Consider the following 17,794-nt stretch of genomic DNA (forward strand, 5'->3'; position numbering starts at 1 on the left):
ATATTACATCATTTATGCAGCAGCATACAATACATTTTTGGACTCACCTTGTGAAGGTGGAGCAACCGTCCTTTGTTGGCAAATTTTGTCATCAAACTTTGTCATCAAAGTCTGGCATTCTCTGGATTTATGGTGGGAACTCGGGGGGGAAAAAACACAGCCACTCCATTGAATAGCAGGCTAACGTTAGTGGTTTCTTTGCAACGCTTGCAGTTAGCCACTGATTCCTTCCAATCGACTCATTGTTGAATTTGCATTTTTTTTTTAATCTATTATTTCTCTTCAAGGATTAAAAAGGATTTGCCAGTAGATTGTCGACTTGATGACAACTGATGATGGCTGCTACCTAAGACTTTGAAAGTTAGATGTTGACATGTTGTCCAATCAAAGCTACTGTAGATATAACGTGATTTGATGTCATTCTATCTGTGGCCAATTACCTTGAGCCTTCTTGGATGGGCACCTGTATTATAACTCTATGACAGAACCCAAGCGCCTAAAATTATTGAGCTCTAACCTTAGAATTGGGCATGACGTACTGTCCCATGAGTGACAGGAAACAGAGCCAATCATGACAGAAAACTGAGCCAATCAGGCGCAACGCTCTGTATTTTCTGCTGGCTAGCCCCACCACCACAGAAAACACTGAGCTAGGCTGAAACACAAGCATTTTGGAGCTGCCTTCCTCAAAAAAGCAAAGAGACCATGTTTGTATGCGGCTTTATTAACTCAATGACCTTTTTTTTTTACATTGTTTGCAAACTGATATGTGACAAGCAAAACAGGCAAGCCCCCCCCCAAAAAAAATATATAATGATATATTTTTTTATATATTTTTTTTACCTAAAAGTGTGGTGCTCAAAACCCCACCTGCCCTGAATGACGGGTCGCCACTGCTGCAAGGACAAACTATTAGACCAACCACAACCAGTTTGCTCAGTCGGTGAAACTAGTGGTATTCACATGGATAATCTATGATTATTCATAGATAACATTAGAGAAGCTAAAAGATTAAAGTACACTGAATTTGACATGTATGGGTTAAGAAGCTCTACCCATTTTAACAAGCGTGTCCAAAGCACTAAGCAATAAGCACATCTTCCAGAAATAGGGTTCTTTGGTTGCAAAAAACTTAGTTAATGAAATATAGATAATGGACACAACTTCTTAAAAGCCTGCTTAGCTATAAAAAGAGGCATCTACAAGGAATTGCAACATATTGAAAGCATCTGAACTAAACCGTGCTTGGCCCAGTTGAAGGATAGGGAACTGTATGGGAGAGGGAGGCTAAAGCACTACCAAGCATTGACACTAGCATCCACTTCAAGCACCATAGTCTACTGTCCCAGGACAGCCTATTTAATAATAATAATAATAATAATATGGGTATAAAATTGTGAAAATATTCCTGCAGAGAAACTGAATTGAAATAGGATAAATGAAATGTATCAAAAGTCCTGGGAACCCAAAACAAACATTGTTCAAATGATAATGTCCTTTGGCCATTCATGAGGCCTCTTGGGACATAACAACAACAGAAACAACAACAATGTCAACAATGGGTGCGTGCAGATGACAGTAGCCAACACAAGCTTGTCGACCATCTGGCATTCACAGATGCACATGAGCCCGTGCTATACTCTTATTGGCCTATTTTTCTAGCGTGGAATTATTTGATTGATTTTGATTAAAAAAATAGTTCTACTAACCATTGGTGTCTGACAATTGACCATTTGCTAATTGAAAATATCTAGTTGGGATCTTCCAGAGTTACATAAAGTTAACGGGCTGGGCATTGATAGAAGTTTGAACTAAGCAGACGCCTCATCATAACCTAATTGCTATCGCACAACTCAGATCGCACATGGTAACGAAATAATGCAACTGCTATTGATAGGCTATATAGACTAGCGTTAGGTTAGATTGACCTACAGATTTAACCTACAGATGGCCCATCAGGGAAGGGGGCTGCAGTTCAGGATCCTTTGTTTCCAAACTGAAGCCCTATTCCATTCTCGAATGCAAAGAAGTAGCCACAAGACTAGAGCATGCGGCGACTAAATTGTATCCATTCATGCTTAGCTCATTATAGCTGAATAAATGCGACGGTTACATAATAACTCATCCTCATCACTGACAAGGGACACAAATAATAACAACAGCCAATGCGTTAGCTGTGGCAGCCAATTCACCACCACAGACTTTCCCCTCAAAACTCGAATCTTGCCGAATCTCTACGAATAACTCACCAAGTGCTCCCTGGTCCGAAATGGATTTAGCAAGTCCTTCCCAAAGATTGCCGAGAAAAAGAAAGAGAAAAAGAAGACGAGATGTGTGCGGCGGTGGCATTCTTACTGCGACATCATCAATTCCACTTAGGTGGCCATTCATCCATATTGCTTTTGAGTTTGGCATTGACTGCTCCCTTTTCGCGCTGCCTCGGATGCCCACTCCTTGCTCGGCTCACGCTCTGGAGTAGCTTCACAATTCCATTGTCCTACGTGGGAGGGGACGCTTGCTCTGCCTTGTTGGTGGTCGTGATCGCCCCCTAACGGTATCAAAGTAGAGTGTGTTTATAGATGGGCCCTTATAAGTCCATCTCAAACCCCATTAGGAGGACAGTGTAATTACAACGTAAGTACACAGTGTTCCAGTTCACTTAAAAGTAGGCTACCTATCTGTTTGCCTGCACAATAGCAACTATTCATTCAAATTTGTTTTGAAATGCATATAAAGTGTCGGTGTAACAGAAAACCACCAATAAGTACTGTACCCTTCTTGCCATATCTGGGTATTTATTTCTTATTATTTTTCGATGAGCTGCATAAACAGTCTATGCATAGTCACTTCACCCGTACCTACATGTACAAATTATACAGGTACCCCCTGTATATAGCCTCATTATTGTTATTTTATTGTGTTACTTTTTATAATTTTTTTTACCTTGGTAAATATTTTCTTAACTCTTCTTGAACTGCACTGTTGGTTAAGGGCTTGTAAGTAGACATTTCATGGTAAGGTCTACACTTGTTATATTCGGCGCATGTGATAAATAACATTTGATTTGAGTGTTATTGTCACTCTAGGGTCTCCCCTCTTCCCTCTACAATAACAGGAAGCTGGCTCAGCCTTCAGTGAGTCATGATGGTCTCCCTAACACAATGGTTGCTTATAGAGCATGCCGATGCCATCACACTAACAAGGATATCCCCTCTGTGAACATTGGAAGGCCAGTTTGGCTTCAAAAGGACACTAAGTGTTAAATCAAGATGGTAAAGATGATATGTTTATTTTAATACAAAATAGAATAGCTACAAGATACCCTTTAAAAAACATGTTCTTTTTTAAATGGGGCATCTTTAGAAAGTGTGCAGTTATAGGGAGTAGAACAAGAAGCCAATTGCAACATTTACAAACCATGTGAAACAGTTTAACACTCATAAAAAGGGAGGGCGTCTGTGTCAAAACAAATAAATACAACACCAGGGTTTCCAGGGTGATACAGTAGTTGTTTATTCTTGCTTGTCCTCTGTGTTTGGAGGCATCTCAGCGTATTCAGGCTGTCCAGCCCCAGCTAGCTGTTCTGCATTGTCATCATCATCATCACACGGGGGACGGTTGCGATTAAAGAACCCCACCTGAAGCATAAACACGAAACATTTACATTTCCACATATTATTTTCTGATTCAGGTTTCCTTTGTGTGTCATTGAGGTCATTATCCTTTATGTCCCCTCCTTTTTGTCTCCATTCGAACCAATAGTTACAGGTTTCAGAAAAACATATAATTCAAAAGACTGAGTGATCAATACTTAGATGATAGCTGAATAGCACCCTCTAAATGCTACCCAGTTATGGCGCCGAATCTTGCGCCGCCTGCTGTTTTAACTATGTCAGTACATTACCTTCCAGAAGATCAAAGCTAGCAGAGTGAGGAGGAATAGGCCAGAGACCACAGCCAAGACGTTCCACCACACCGGCACCTCCTTCTCTCCATCAGGAGCCCTCCACACCACACTGGTCTGGGTCTACACACACATACACACATGGTCAACTGGCTCCAATTAAATTCGTCCAATGACTACTGAAGAAATGGTTGCTTTGTGAGATATGGTTGTGTGTATATGCCTCAAGTAAGTAATTTACGTCATTAGTAAATACATGTTGTCTACACAGCAGCAGAAGTGGAAAGGGGAAACTTTGGTTCATTTTTTACCTCAGCCACTTGGCAGCTCTTCAGGCTGGATCTTAGAGGGCATATCTATAACCGCATAGCGTGCTGAAGAGTGGAGGACATAATTCTCATAAGGCCTCTAGGGGAAACAGAATGAGGGTTACATAATCATTACGGAACTAGGTCAAAGAAGTAAAATCCTACAAAATGCTATCTCAATTTGATGCAGAGCTGTCTTGGAGCGCTTTTCCTTTCTGCCTATGATTGTAGCTATAGTGAAAGATTGTGTGGAAAATATGTCACTGTGATATGCTATAGGCTCCCGTATTAGTCTCTCTCTCTCTCTCTCTCTCTCTCTCTCTCTCTCTCACTCTCGTTCTCTTTCTCTCTCTTTCTCACCTCCAGGAAGGTTTGTACCCAGAGTCGGGACATCACCTTCACTACAGCGCTCCAGCCTCTTTCCAGACCTTTGGCCTCACACACAAACCTCAGACAGGTATCTCCACTGGTGCAGTTCTGTGGAAAAATCGAGAGGACCACACCGAAGTGTCAACGTTTTCCCCCCATTACACATCAGTGGAATGTCCCCATCCACCTGAGAGATGCAATATTTTGTTGTACAACCCCCTCTTGTGGCATATATAGAATATTGCAAGTTGTCTCTGAAATTGCAGTAAAATGGAACTGGCCTACTATACAGCATCAAGTAAAGACAAGACAGTTTGATTGTACACTGATGCATGTCATTATGTTAATCGCATGAAGTGACACTTGTTTACCACATGAACGGTCTCTTTGTGCTGAGGCTCCGGTCGTTCCACCTCATTCTGTTTAACCTTGTACACTGTACCAACAGTAGGATTCCCGGTCTTAACCAACTGCCAAAACAAAAGAGTGTACTCCAATTTCATATAACCAAAACATCATCAAAAGAATAATAGAAAACATGGTTTTGCTTTCCCTTTAAATAAAACATAATGAATGGAAAAACAACATGGTTTTTCCGTTACAGAAAGATTTGCTGTCTGGCACACTGCAGGGCCACAACATGGCTACCTCTCTCACCTGATATGGGTCGATGTCAGGGGAGTCAGAGTGGCAGGTGAGGAAATCCTCGGAGGCGTTAGCGAACACATAGAGCAGTAAGTCTCCATGGTGATGTGTGGGGAACTCTACTACCACCCTGGCGTTGACCGTGCTCGGACCCAGGTTTCTCAACTGAGTGTTTCAACACAAAAACACATGCTTTCAGATTTCACTCACTAAGTTGTATCTCACTGTCTTTGTATAAATATGAAATAACGTATACAAACATACTCTATAACGGCCTTATGGACTCTTCAAATATATGTTATGCATTTTGGCGTAAAACTGCACCAACCTCAGAGAGACCGATGTCTTAAACGCTTTGTTTCTTTTCTGAGTGAACCACTGAGTGAACCATATAAGGTTACCTCATAGACGTGTTCCACTAGCGGGCCAACCTCCTCCAGGTCAGCAGGCTGCTCCTTCTGTTCCCACTTGGCAATGGGCAGGACACACTCAGATGGAGAGGAGCCCCTGTCCAAAAAACAACAGGCTATAAGGGTGGACCAAACGCTGAGGACTACACTGAGAACATTAGCCTGGTCCTATCTTAGTGGGATATAGGGATCAGACTGCTTCAGGATGCTTAACTTGCACCTCTTAGTCATATAGTTAAATAGTCCTGGTGATAATTAGTTACCACATGTCCTGGGAAAGCCAATAACTACAAGGAAAATAGGAAACCATGCTGTTACTGTACCGTAATACGCTTGCATTAGGACAGCATCTTCCAATGGCAAACATCACTAATCCCTTTTGGATATTAGATATTCGGTCTGCTACTAGTCTGGCATGGCAGCTCTGAACTGTCACACAGAAAGTGTGTCTCAGGAGTCAGAAGGAGTGCTCATTTCCATGGTAGAACAAAACAGCACAGTTTATGGCTCTGATGATAATTGGAGGATAATTGGAGGACAATAAGGGAGGCCCACCCACCCACCCCCGCATCTCCAGAGTTGCTTCATCGCTGACATCGATCCTCAGATGGGCCACATTACTGTCAGGGTTCTGGCTGTTCTTGCTAGAGATTATAAAGGAAGGAAGAAGCTGAATGAATGTTGAACATTTCCCTTGTGTCATTAGAAAAGCCATGAACCTTCAGCTGACACCTTGAATGTCTAAAATACAGACAACTGGATTAACAAGCATGTCAACTATATGTATTTCAGAGACTCCAAATATGCCTTACATTGTGTTGATTTACCCATTAAAATGTTGTTTTAAAAACACAAAAACAATGCCTTGGTAGCATTGAGGGCATTAAAATCACAAGACGGGACGAAAGTGTTATTCTCAACCTTTTGATCTGTAATGTGAATGACACGTGGCTCTCCACCTTCTCCAGGTTCCCCACGCTGAAGAACAGACCGGCCTGGAGCTACGACAGACAGAGAGAAAAACATACTGTACAGAGCTATTGCAAACACATAGTCACATGTCATCCACGCCCGTTGACAGTAAAGACCCAGAATGGCCGGAAGCCTCCTTGATGCTTTCACACATTCACAGGAACCCAGAGCACACAGTGACATGTCTGGGTAACACATTCACACCTACCACTCCCCTTGCACTAGCTATGGTTAAATCCTATTGAATTACTATTATTCTATGTGCAATTCTATGCCAACTCAGTGTGTCCGGCCAGAGTTTGGAAGGTTGGGAGTTCGATCCCCAGCCAAGTTATACTACAGACTGTAATAATTGGATCCGATGGGTCTCTGCTTGGCACTCAGATAGCATTAAGGAGATTGGGGTTAAGGCCCTGTGATAGATTAGTGTCCTGCCTTTCAAGCTGCCTCACGCTACAGAAACAGGAGATAGGCTTTTGCTCCAATGAGCTGTTCTGGCTCGTGCAAGGCACGTGCAAGGGTTTTTACTTTCACTATATTTAATTACATGGTGGTTACCTTCTGGCCCTGCTTCATAGGGTTTCCCAGCTCACAGACCACCACCACCGTCTGGTTCTCCTTCTTCTGAGCACAGATCAACCTGCTGAAGCCCTGGGAGAGTTGGAAAACTCATTATATAGTACACTATTTTTGACCAGGGCCCATGAGGCTCTTGTCAAAAGTAGTGCACTACTGTATATAGGGAATGTAGGTGAATATAGGTGAATATAGGTGAATATAGGTGGTGAATATAGGTGCCATTTGTGAATATAGGTGGTGAATGTAGGTGAATATAGGTGCCATTTCTCAGACAGTGTGTTTTACATAGGGCCAGTAGGTAATGCTGACCACGTAACCTGACCAGCAAAACGCTGGGCTCATAGTTTTTCCTGCAGGTCACATGCGTGGGACAGTTGATGTCACTCTGTTAACAATTCTCTTTTATTATGAACAGGAGAGTCACAGTCACCTCTCTGTCAGTCACCATACTCTGGTAGTGTGTGTTGGCTGGTGGGCGTATCTCCAGCTCGGTCTCGTAGGCCCCCTCTCCTCTGTTCTCCGCTGTGATGACCAGCAGGGCAGGGTGGTCATCCCCTATCAGAAGACGGTCGGTACCTCTGAGGATGGGTCAAAGGTAGAGGCGTAAAGGGCTGTATAGTAGACAGGAATAAAATGCTCTAACTAGACAATCATTTCCCTGATATTCAGTTACCTGCATGGTTCGTATTACAAATAAAAAGTCAAATGTAACCTTATTTTCCCTCACACTGATCCCATGAGATGTCACTTGGCCAATGTCTTGAAAATGTAGAGTGACCAAGAAAACAGATGACACTACTTAGTGATGTGGAACTCAGGGGAGTTTGACACTCACTCTTCAGAAGTCAGCCTCAGGTCAGGGACACAGACATTGTCCTCTCCGCAGTCCAGAATGATTCTGGTCTGCACAACACACAGATACATACACACATTTTTATACCCAAAGAAACAAACACATTTGCTAATTCATAGGTTGCAACTATGTAATTACCACTTATAAAATGTTATTCCTTTGCAAACTAAAATGTATAAATACATTAAGAACGTAATGTGTGATGTCACCTGTGCGACCACAGCTCTCTGGCCATGCAGTATGGTCTCCTGGGAGTTGGAGTTGGACAGGCTGTAGTTCAGGGAGATGAAGATGGGGCTCAACTTGTCCTTGAACTCTGACTCATGCTGGAAAGAGAGACAGGATGCAGTACTGACATTGATGCAATTTACCCTCGATTCAATTGAAATTCAGTAAAGATCTACTGCAGTTTAGTGGATCACGTAGTGTTAAGACAATATCAATCTACTCCCCTTTCAGGTTTTTCTGTTGCCACTGACAATGGCAGTGTACACAACATTTTTGTGAGGTTACTAATTGTATTGTGATTGGAGCCTGTTGTAGTGTCACGTCAGTGAATGGCCACTTGGGAGCATCAGCCTGATAAGAACACTGCTGTAACATTATGGTTTTATTTCAGGTTTTGAGCTCTGACCATTGTAATACAAAATACAGGCCTATAAATTGGCTAAATTGGCACAAGCAACCCACCCTTAGGTAAGCGGTTTGGTTCCTGCAGACCACTCCCACATCTCTCTGAATGGTTAGCTGGAAATACTCTTGGGGCAGATTTGTGTGCAGCAACAGGGTCCTCCGGGCCATTGGCTGTTTCATCTTGTCCAGCTGAAGCTCTGCATCTAGAACTACAAGAGTGGATTTAGAGTATCTTGAACAAACAGAAAACTCAAACTCAAGGAGAATATGTATGTTTCCTCAGGAATAAATTACTTCAGTATGAGTCTCCTACCTATCTCCTCTGGAATGCTGTGGCCAGACACACTAAGGCACATCATGACTGTGAAGCTGTAAGGAGAGAGACAGACCACATCAGTCATAACGTCATTCTGAATTTACAATAACAAATTCACACAACACCACGGGAAAGATCAGTCTAACACAACCAGGAACTGTCCAGGCATGTCACACATCTCAATAATATGTTAGGCACCTAGGACACTACAGGAATTCTACATAGTGCCAATACGTGCATTCTTGCCGTGCCCACCAACATTTGTCCATCAGAAATGTTCTTCCCAGTTGGCCAAAAATACAATAACATTCCTGCACCAGTGAGTTGGGTTAATGACATAGCCACGGGAAGTAGGGTTGCTGAGGGTGCTGCAGCACCCCCTGTAAAATCGGAATAAAAAATAATATTGATAAAAATAAAATAAAAATGGTCACAAAAGTATTGCGCTGGACCTTTAATAGTGCTGTATTAGCGGACCGATATAGTGTCTGTAGTGAAGGGCAACACCCTACCCCTCAAAAAAAAAATCAAATATCCATCATAATTAACGCAGCACCCCCACCCCCAAACAACTTCTCGAGGCTATGGTTAATGCCTACACTAGCGGTATGATACTCTGGTATGAGAATAATCTTTACCAGGCCACAGGCTCGTTGGTGGTGGTGTGCTCACACTCCTTCACATCTGGGTTCAGGAAGTCAGGGTAGAGGGAGAGTTGGGTCTTTGCCATCACCACGGCTTGAGCCCTGGTACCACCCCACACAGACAGAGAATAGACATTCTGGGTACATTGTGAATGCAAATGTTAAACTTCTACAGATAACATTTCTCAAGTTAATTTAAAGTAACAAATAAACTGTTTGTTTATCTCACAGTACTGTACCTGTACACAGCAATCTTATTGACTCCCCATGCACCAACAATTAGATCTGTGAGGCAACAAAGATTGATAGTAACAAGTTGCAAACTCTTATTTTTCTAGTCTTGAAACATAAGAAATATAGGGTCATGAAACAGCTTTGGGGAAAAAAATTACATTTTTGATAGCACTTTCTCATGAAAGGGTACCAAAAAAATAGTCCATGGGATTGATCGCCCTTTGGTAACAGCCAGAACCTCTGCTTTCATATCACAGTGACTCCTAAGAAACTCAAGTAGGAAACAAAACTATTTTCAAGGAAAGAGGTCAGCTGAAAAAAATGAAATAGTTTTCACAGTGACCAGTTTGTCTCAAAGAGTTGAACTGTAATGGCCTCACTGGGGAGTATCTTTAAAAGCCAGAGGTGTTGCACATCAAAAAGCATTGCTGTGTTGAGAGTAGCTCACTAGTCTCCAAGAGACACCAAATGTATCTCCATTTAGTTCTCTCCCCCGACAAATGTTGGCCCCTCCACTGGATGAGTGACCTTTCTGTTTCTCTCTCGTGTGTCCAAGAAACTTTGCCTTTGCCTCAAGGGGACGTTTTAACTGGGACTGAAAGGAACAAGGACTTTGTTAAGTAGTGGCAATATGTCCTTGGGTAGTAGTCAGCTACAAAGAAAAGGACAACAGAAATCTTTGCTGCTGCTGTTGTTGAACTGCGTCAGAGGCTGATAGTGGAGACGTAAGGGAACAGAGTGACCTCCAAGTGATCTTACAGTTTGACATCTCCAAGTGGTCTTGGCAGGATTGACACTGTGGCTTGACAAGTGAGGTAGGGACATTGTTGGGAATGGTTGGCGGAGTAAGGTTTGTTGTTCCATAACTTCTCAAATCTTGATGAGATTATTATTTCACGATTTTGGGCTAGAATCAATTATTCAAGTCAAAACACATGTATAACCCAAATATAATCAAATCCACATCTATTCTAAATCAAGGTAAGCAAGCCCACAGTTTCCGAAGAGTTTGTTTTCAGACTAACCTGGGTAGCCATTTGAATCAATGTCAGTGGCTCCTCTCAGGGTGAAGCCAAACTGTGCTGGAGAGGGACCTAGGGACCGGAAGGGACTCTCAATGACCTGGGTATACTGGGGAGACAGTCCATCGCTAGTTCCCATGTAGATGAAAACCCTCCCTTCAATGCCTGAGGATGGGGCTCCCACACCAACATCTGAGAGAGAGGGGGAGAGCGAGAGAGACAGAAAAGCTTTATAGTGATGAGTAATCCATGGACAGAGTGCATTGAAACACTGCTATAACAAAAGCATTCCCCACCATTAGAAAATGGAGCATTCAAGAGAGATTCATGAAATCAAAAATTGTTTCAGAAAGGAGATTAAAGTGTTTTGGAGAGGATATTTTCACATTTAATATCATTCCTTGTTTACAGAGAAAAGCAGATACTACTGATTCTGCTGCCCCTGAGGCAGTTACTATATTTGAAGGGAAGATACATATATTATAAGTCAAATGACTTTATATCAGAGCTTCACCATTAAAACCGTCATTGTCCAGGTCACTGAGGGGGGCGATGGTGCTGCCAAAGCGTCCGTACACCTGGGAACCTGTCAGCTTCTGGTCTGGCTTGGAGTGGAAGGTGGAGCGCCCTCTCTGCAGGTAAACACTCACCTGGGAAAGGATTACACACATCCATTATCTCGGAGCAAGTGCTGGGCATAAAAAAATAGTTAATAAAAGGTGAATGGAGACAGCACACTATGCTCACATGTTCTAGATTTATTTGATAACATTTCAACCACCCAGGGCTCATCAGGTTTTCACTCACCTGGCCCACCTCCTGCAACTGCTGGCCCGACACACACTCCATGAAGAGGGGCGCCCCGATTAGGATGTCATCTTGTCTGTAGTAAACAGAGGACAGAGCAAGAATGGCTGGACATTTGATCTCTTTTTCATTGTTCCTCGAGACAGCAAGCCGGCGACCAGTGGCTTAGATGTTATCAGATGGTTAATTCATGTTTAATGCTTCAATGATTATGGACTTAAAAAAGTAAGTACGAGAGTTCTGACATACCCATCATTGTTAATATCAGTCACTGCAACGCTGTGGCCAAAGTAAGAGGCCACCTGCAAGATGAAAGTTGCATGTGGTTTTGAGTGGACTACATTGCTCATCACTCAGATATCAACACAAAGCCCTATCTGTATAGACATGTCACATAGTGATACAACAAACTGTTCGCTGCTCTGGCACCCCAATGGTGGAACAAGCTCCCTCACGACGCCAGGACAGCGGAGTCAATCACCACCTTCCGGAGACACCTGAAACCCCACCTCTTTAAGGAATACCTGGGATAGGATAAAGTAATCCTTCTAACCCCCCCCCCCCCCTTAAAAGATTTAGATGCACTATTGTAAAGTGGTTGTTCCACTGGATATCATAAGGTGAATGCACCAATTTGTAAGTCGCTCTGGATAAGAGCGTATGCTAAATGACTTAAATGTAAATGTAAATGTGATTACTTCTTCATCACTCTCCTGTAAACAAGTAAATCAAAATAAAATATGATTATGTAAGTATAGTCTCACCTGAGAGCCTAAGAATGTGTGTTTCACTCCCAAAAAGTCAATTGTAATTCCATCATAGATTTTGACCTGGATACAAAACCAAAACATTAGCTTAGATCACTCTCTAATAAATGAACATGAAAAGTAAATGATCATAACACCATCGGGAGCCCTTACTGAACCAGCTGTGTTGCGGTCATTAGGTACTCCAACCACATAATCTGAAACAGAAAATACATACTTCTACTGGATTTTAAACACAATAAAACAGACTTAATTAATAAAGTATTGAGAAATGTTTCAACCTTTTGTATCCTTTACAGCTGTCACTATCTCTACCAGTCACATAAAGTGTAGGAAGTGTAATTTTCTAGCCTGGGCACCACTCTGTGGCCCAATGTGCTAACATTCCATTCCTCGTCATGGAAAACATGAACAAATGTTTAGCATGACAATGAGTTGGAATGATAGTACAAACTGGGACCAGGTTAGTAATTATCTGGTTGTGTGGACACTTTTGACGGAAACTTTCTCACCTGGTATTGAGTCTCCAGTAAACTCGCCAGCGGCCACAGAATACCCTGTTGGTGAACCAGTGTAATGCATCAAACTTTCTGGTTTATTGAACTAATGATAATGTCTCTGATTATCAGAGGACCGAATATTTTAGGCCAGCGGTTCTCAAACCTCTTCTCGGGGTAGCACACCTGATTCAACTTGTCAACTAATCATCAAGACCTTGATTAGGTGAATTTGGTTTGCTAGCTCAATCATCAAGCCCTTGATTAGGTGAATTTGGTTTGCTAGCTCAGGGCTACAACAAAATTGTGAAACATCTGGGCGTCTCTGGGAAGAGGCTTGAAAACCATTGCTTTAGACCACAAGTCTTGCGTGTAACTCTCTTACCATGGTAATGATCGTATCCACCAGTCTCAGGGGAATGGGTTTGTCCAGCCACATTAGGTTTGGCATTCTGGCTGTTGGCACTGTTGACAATGTCAGGTAGTCCTGCACTGATGATCTGACCTGCAACAGAAAGGTTAAGCACCGCAAACAGCATTTGGAGAAGACACTTTAGTAATGTTTATACATATTTATACATATTTATTTCATAATATTCCATGGTAATATTAGTAAACTAAAGCAGACAGGTTGCCTTCCACATTAACAATGTTTGACATTATTTACGAGACTAGTAATTTGATAACTCATCATGCTCAGTTATCATCAACCTTCCCGGAGACATCCTAACAACAGGGCTATTAATGTACACATTTATCATAGGAGTGTTGATGAATGCAATAATGGAAGCCACCATAATTATGGAAGCAATAATGGAAGCCACCATAATTATGGAAGCAATAATGGAAGCCACCATAATTATGGAAGCAATTATGGAAGCCACCAGCCTAAGAACCATAAATGGTGACATTTTATATTTCTTGTATTTTAGTGTTTGTCCACCCCATTTTTGGTCAATGCTCCAGCAGCAGAAGCAACCGACCCCCATATCCCAGCAGCCTCAGCAAGTGTGGCATCCAGCTCCAATGACCCAGCAGCAAATGTTATGCCCCAGCAATTTTATGCCCTAGCAGTTTTACATCAGTGTGGTAGGCAATCTAGTTTAACCAGGCTAATCATTTTGTTTACACACTACGAAACACAAGATGGCACATGTTACCTTGAAAGTAGTAGCCTCCAGGGGCACCAATAAGGAGCCTTCCCTCCTAGAATAGTACAGCAAGAAACAAATCAAATCATTGTTATAGATGGTATCATAACACTGTTGGTGTAATTACTAACTTACAGTATCATAAACTATGTGGATCTAACCATTACTGATCTAATCTGCTACATTACTGTGTAATATATAACCTTATATGACTCAACAAGATAAAGTTTGATGAGAAATGTTTGGAGTGTGGGCACCTTTGTTATGTCGGAGCTAAATCCCACTTCACAGTATCGTCTGTCTTTATCTGAGAATCAAGATTAGGATCAAAGATGAAAACACATAGAGTAGAAAAAAAACAGCAGGCAAACTTGTGAACATGAAGTCAACTGCTGTTTTAAGAAGGAATACCCTAGTAGTTCTGTGGCATAGCAGGGACAATAATCCTCATTTACCACCACAGTTCTGACTCGATGCTTGTTTGGCTGCGTTTACACAGGCAGCCCAATTCTGATCAAAATTGGGCTGCATGCATAAATGCAGCCTTTGAGTTTTGAGTGGACAACAGAGGAACATGCTACTGTACTGTACAGGTACTACTGGCATGACTAATATCTCTTACTGTACTTCAGGACTTTGTAAACCTTCTCAGTCATGATGTCTCTGCAGGGGGAGAAGTTGACCGTTTCCCCTGTCAGTGTGTTCAACACTAGGCAGTTCCCCACTGGAGTGTTCTGGGCCTCATCACGTTCACCCACGTCTATCACATTCCAGTGGAACAGAGGGGCACAGGCCTGGCGCAGGGGGATGGAGACCGAGAGAGAAGGAAGTAGAGAGAGAAAGAGAAAGAGGGGGAGAAGGAAAGTGATATAGAGATAAAGAGAAGGGTAAGGGTAAAACAAAGTGATGTAGAGAATGACAGCAAGAGAAAGAAAGTAAATTAAGAAGGACCAGAGGCATACAAACATTGGTAGAAAAAGAGAGGGGGTCGGTGGTTGGGAGAAACAAAATGTTAGAAGGAGAATGACAGTGCGAGAGGAAAGAAAATAAATTAAGGGAGGGAGAGGGGTTGTGTAAAAGATTTAGAGGATCAATATCTGATACATTCTATACTGCACGGTGGCTGTATACAGCGGCCTTCAGACTCAGCACAATGAATGACTGGTTTATGAGAATTCAAAGAGTCAGAGACAGTGGGAAGTGTAATGTGCTACAATGGCTGGAAAAACTCACCACAATGTAGTTTCCAGAGGATCGCACAGTAGCGCCAAACCACTGGTGGTACTTTGAAGACCTTATCACTAAGTTCTGGTGAAGATAAACCTCATCACCTGTATTTACATCAGACAGCTCAGTTTGTCAACCTGTTTTTTAATTGAGCCCAGAATAAATAAATAGCTACTTTACTTTTTTACTGATCTACAGTATGCTAATACGTTCACAGCATCAATAAAAAAAATAGAAATGCATGAATAGGACTTTTGATACTTAAAGGATTACCTTTTGTGTCAAAGGTCATGGTAGTACAGGCCCCTCCTGTCTGTGCCCAGGGACAGAGATACACAGCCCCCGCCTCTGTGACTCCTGGCTGACTGGTGTTGGCTCTGGGGGCCCCAACCACAACACCGATGCTGTGGGACAGAAAATACTAGGGTTAAAATATTCTCTTCAGGATTTCAGACAAGCATCTGATGAAAGGCCATTCAAACTCCACATACCTTTCCCAATTTAATATAAGACTAATACCAGCATATACACTACATCACCCAAAGTATGTGGACACCTGCTTGTCAAACATCTCATTCCAAAATGATGGGCATTATTATGGAGTTGTTCTCCCCTGTGCTTCTATAACAGTCTCCACTCTTCTCAGAAGGCTTTCCACTAGATGTTGGAACATTGCTGCAGGGACTTTCTTCCATTCATACACAAGAACATTAGTGAGATTGGGCACTGATGTTGGGCGATTAGGCTTGGCTCGCAGTCGGCGTTCCAATTCATCCCAAAGGTGTTTAATGGGGTTGAGGTCAGGGCTCTGTGCAGGAGAGTTCTTCAACACCGATCTCGACAAACCATTTCTGTATGGACCTCACTTTGTCAATGGGGCATTGTCATGCTGAAACAGGAAAGGGCCTTCGACAAACTGTTGCCACAATGTTGGAAGCACAGAATCGTCTAGAATGTATGCTGTAGCGTTAAGATTTTCCTTCACTGGAACTAAGGGGCCTAACCCGAACCATGAAAAACAGCCCCAGACCATTATTCCTCCTCCACCAAACTTTACAATTGGCACAATGCATTGGGGCAGGTAGCGTTCTCCTGGCATCCGCCAAACACAGATTCGTCTGATGGGCTGCCAGATGGTGAAAAGTGATTCATCACTCCAGAAAACGCATTTCCACTGCTCCAGAGTCCAATGGCGGCGAGCTTTTCACCACTCCAGCCGACGCTTGGCATTCCTCATGGTAATCTTAGGCTTGTCTGCGGCTGCTCAGCTATGGAAACCCATTTCATGAAGCTCCCGACAAACAGTTATTGTGCTGATGTTGCTTCCAGAGGCAGTTTGGAACTCAGTAGTGAGTGTTGCAACCGCGGAGAGACAATTTTTACGCACTACGCGCTTCAGCCCTCAACAGTCCCATTCTGTGAGCTTGTGTGGCCTAGCACTAGCACTTGTTGCTCCTAGACATTTCCACTTCACAATAACAGCACTTACAGTTGACCGGGGCGGCTCTAGGTGGGCGTAAGTTTGACAAACTGACTTGTTGGAAAGGTGGCCTCCTATGACAGTGCCACATTGAAAGTCAGTGAGCTCTTCAGTAAGGCCATTTTACTACTAATGTTTGTCTATGGAGATTGCATGGCTGTGTGCTCAATTTTATACACCTGTCAGCAACGGGTGTGGCTGAAATAGCCGAATCCACACATTTTGACTTAGTTTTATATATACAGTGTAGTTTAACAGATACCATAAAAACGATGCAACGCCTACTGAATGATGCAAAGCCAAAACTTACAAAATAGTATATTGCAATACTTACGTTTTGTTGTTAAACTGCTAGAAATCTGCAGAGAAGCCAAAGAAGCTTCCCTCAGGGCCAGAGAACTCAGTGAAATTAACCAGGTTTAGATTTAAGGTGTCAGAGTAATGTGGGAGAGCAAACAGCAGGAGACCCATCATTTGTATTGATGTATGAATGCGGTGTTCCTCCATCTTTTTCAGCTATAACGCTTCTCTAGCTCCGTCAACTCCCTCACCTAAAGGAAAGTACCCTCACTGCAAGTGAAACTGTAATCCAAATGTGTTGCCAAATGTGTTCTTCCTATGTGAGTAATTCTTATCATCTCCGTTTGTTTTCCGCAAGGCAGGGAACTTACACAGTAATGTCGAGAGGGCTGTCATAGGTAGTGCAGAGTTGTTGATGTGAGTTGAAGGATTTTTTTCTTGCTAAGCTAAATTTGTTTGCGGCTCTCATTGCATTGTAGTGAGTGGAGTGTAACTAACTGCTTCCTGTTGATAGGACTTTGCAGAGAATATTTTGCGCAATGAAGTGAAGATATGTGAGTCTGTCAGAACAGAACTGCAGCTCTCACACACATTAGCACATACATTTATAGTGTTATATTAACTTGTAAACAATGTCTCTCATAGTACATACATTTATTTAAAAAAAATTGCATTA

At 42.5% G+C, this 17,794-nt stretch overlaps 2 protein-coding genes across 2 annotated transcripts in view; both read right to left on the reverse strand.

Moving 5' to 3' along the window:
• Positions 1–2,458, reverse strand: part of LOC115196393 (protein FAM171A2-like) — a 61,804-nt gene extending 59,346 nt beyond the window's left edge. Inside the window, exon 1 of the mRNA XM_029757193.1 lies at positions 2,250–2,458. Within this exon, the coding sequence (XP_029613053.1) occupies positions 2,250–2,415 (166 nt within the window). The 5' untranslated portion in view covers positions 2,416–2,458. The remainder of the gene's footprint in view (positions 1–2,249) is intronic.
• Positions 2,459–3,270: 812 nt separating this feature from the next.
• On the reverse strand, positions 3,271–17,581 carry LOC115196399 (integrin alpha-IIb-like). The gene is made up of 31 exons (XM_029757206.1): positions 17,490–17,581; positions 15,612–15,742; positions 15,345–15,442; positions 14,734–14,905; positions 14,369–14,418; positions 14,121–14,166; positions 13,346–13,465; positions 12,976–13,020; positions 12,617–12,660; positions 12,461–12,526; positions 11,946–11,998; positions 11,697–11,772; positions 11,404–11,539; positions 10,893–11,081; positions 9,873–9,918; positions 9,628–9,735; positions 8,987–9,042; positions 8,731–8,882; positions 8,250–8,366; positions 8,023–8,090; positions 7,618–7,765; positions 7,167–7,259; positions 6,558–6,637; positions 6,200–6,280; positions 5,628–5,733; positions 5,239–5,391; positions 4,953–5,051; positions 4,573–4,689; positions 4,216–4,312; positions 3,905–4,027; positions 3,271–3,638 (listed from the first exon to the last, which is right to left on the reverse strand). The coding sequence occupies exons 2-29, from the start codon at positions 15,628–15,630 to the stop codon at positions 4,217–4,219; spliced, it is 2,634 nt and encodes an 877-aa protein (XP_029613066.1). The 5' UTR covers positions 15,631–15,742; positions 17,490–17,581; the 3' UTR covers positions 3,271–3,638; positions 3,905–4,027; position 4,216.
• Between the last annotated feature and the right edge of the window lie 213 nt (positions 17,582–17,794).

This window comes from Salmo trutta, chromosome 1 (genome assembly GCF_901001165.1).
Source record: "Salmo trutta chromosome 1, fSalTru1.1, whole genome shotgun sequence".
Classification (NCBI taxonomy): domain Eukaryota; kingdom Metazoa; phylum Chordata; class Actinopteri; order Salmoniformes; family Salmonidae; genus Salmo; species Salmo trutta.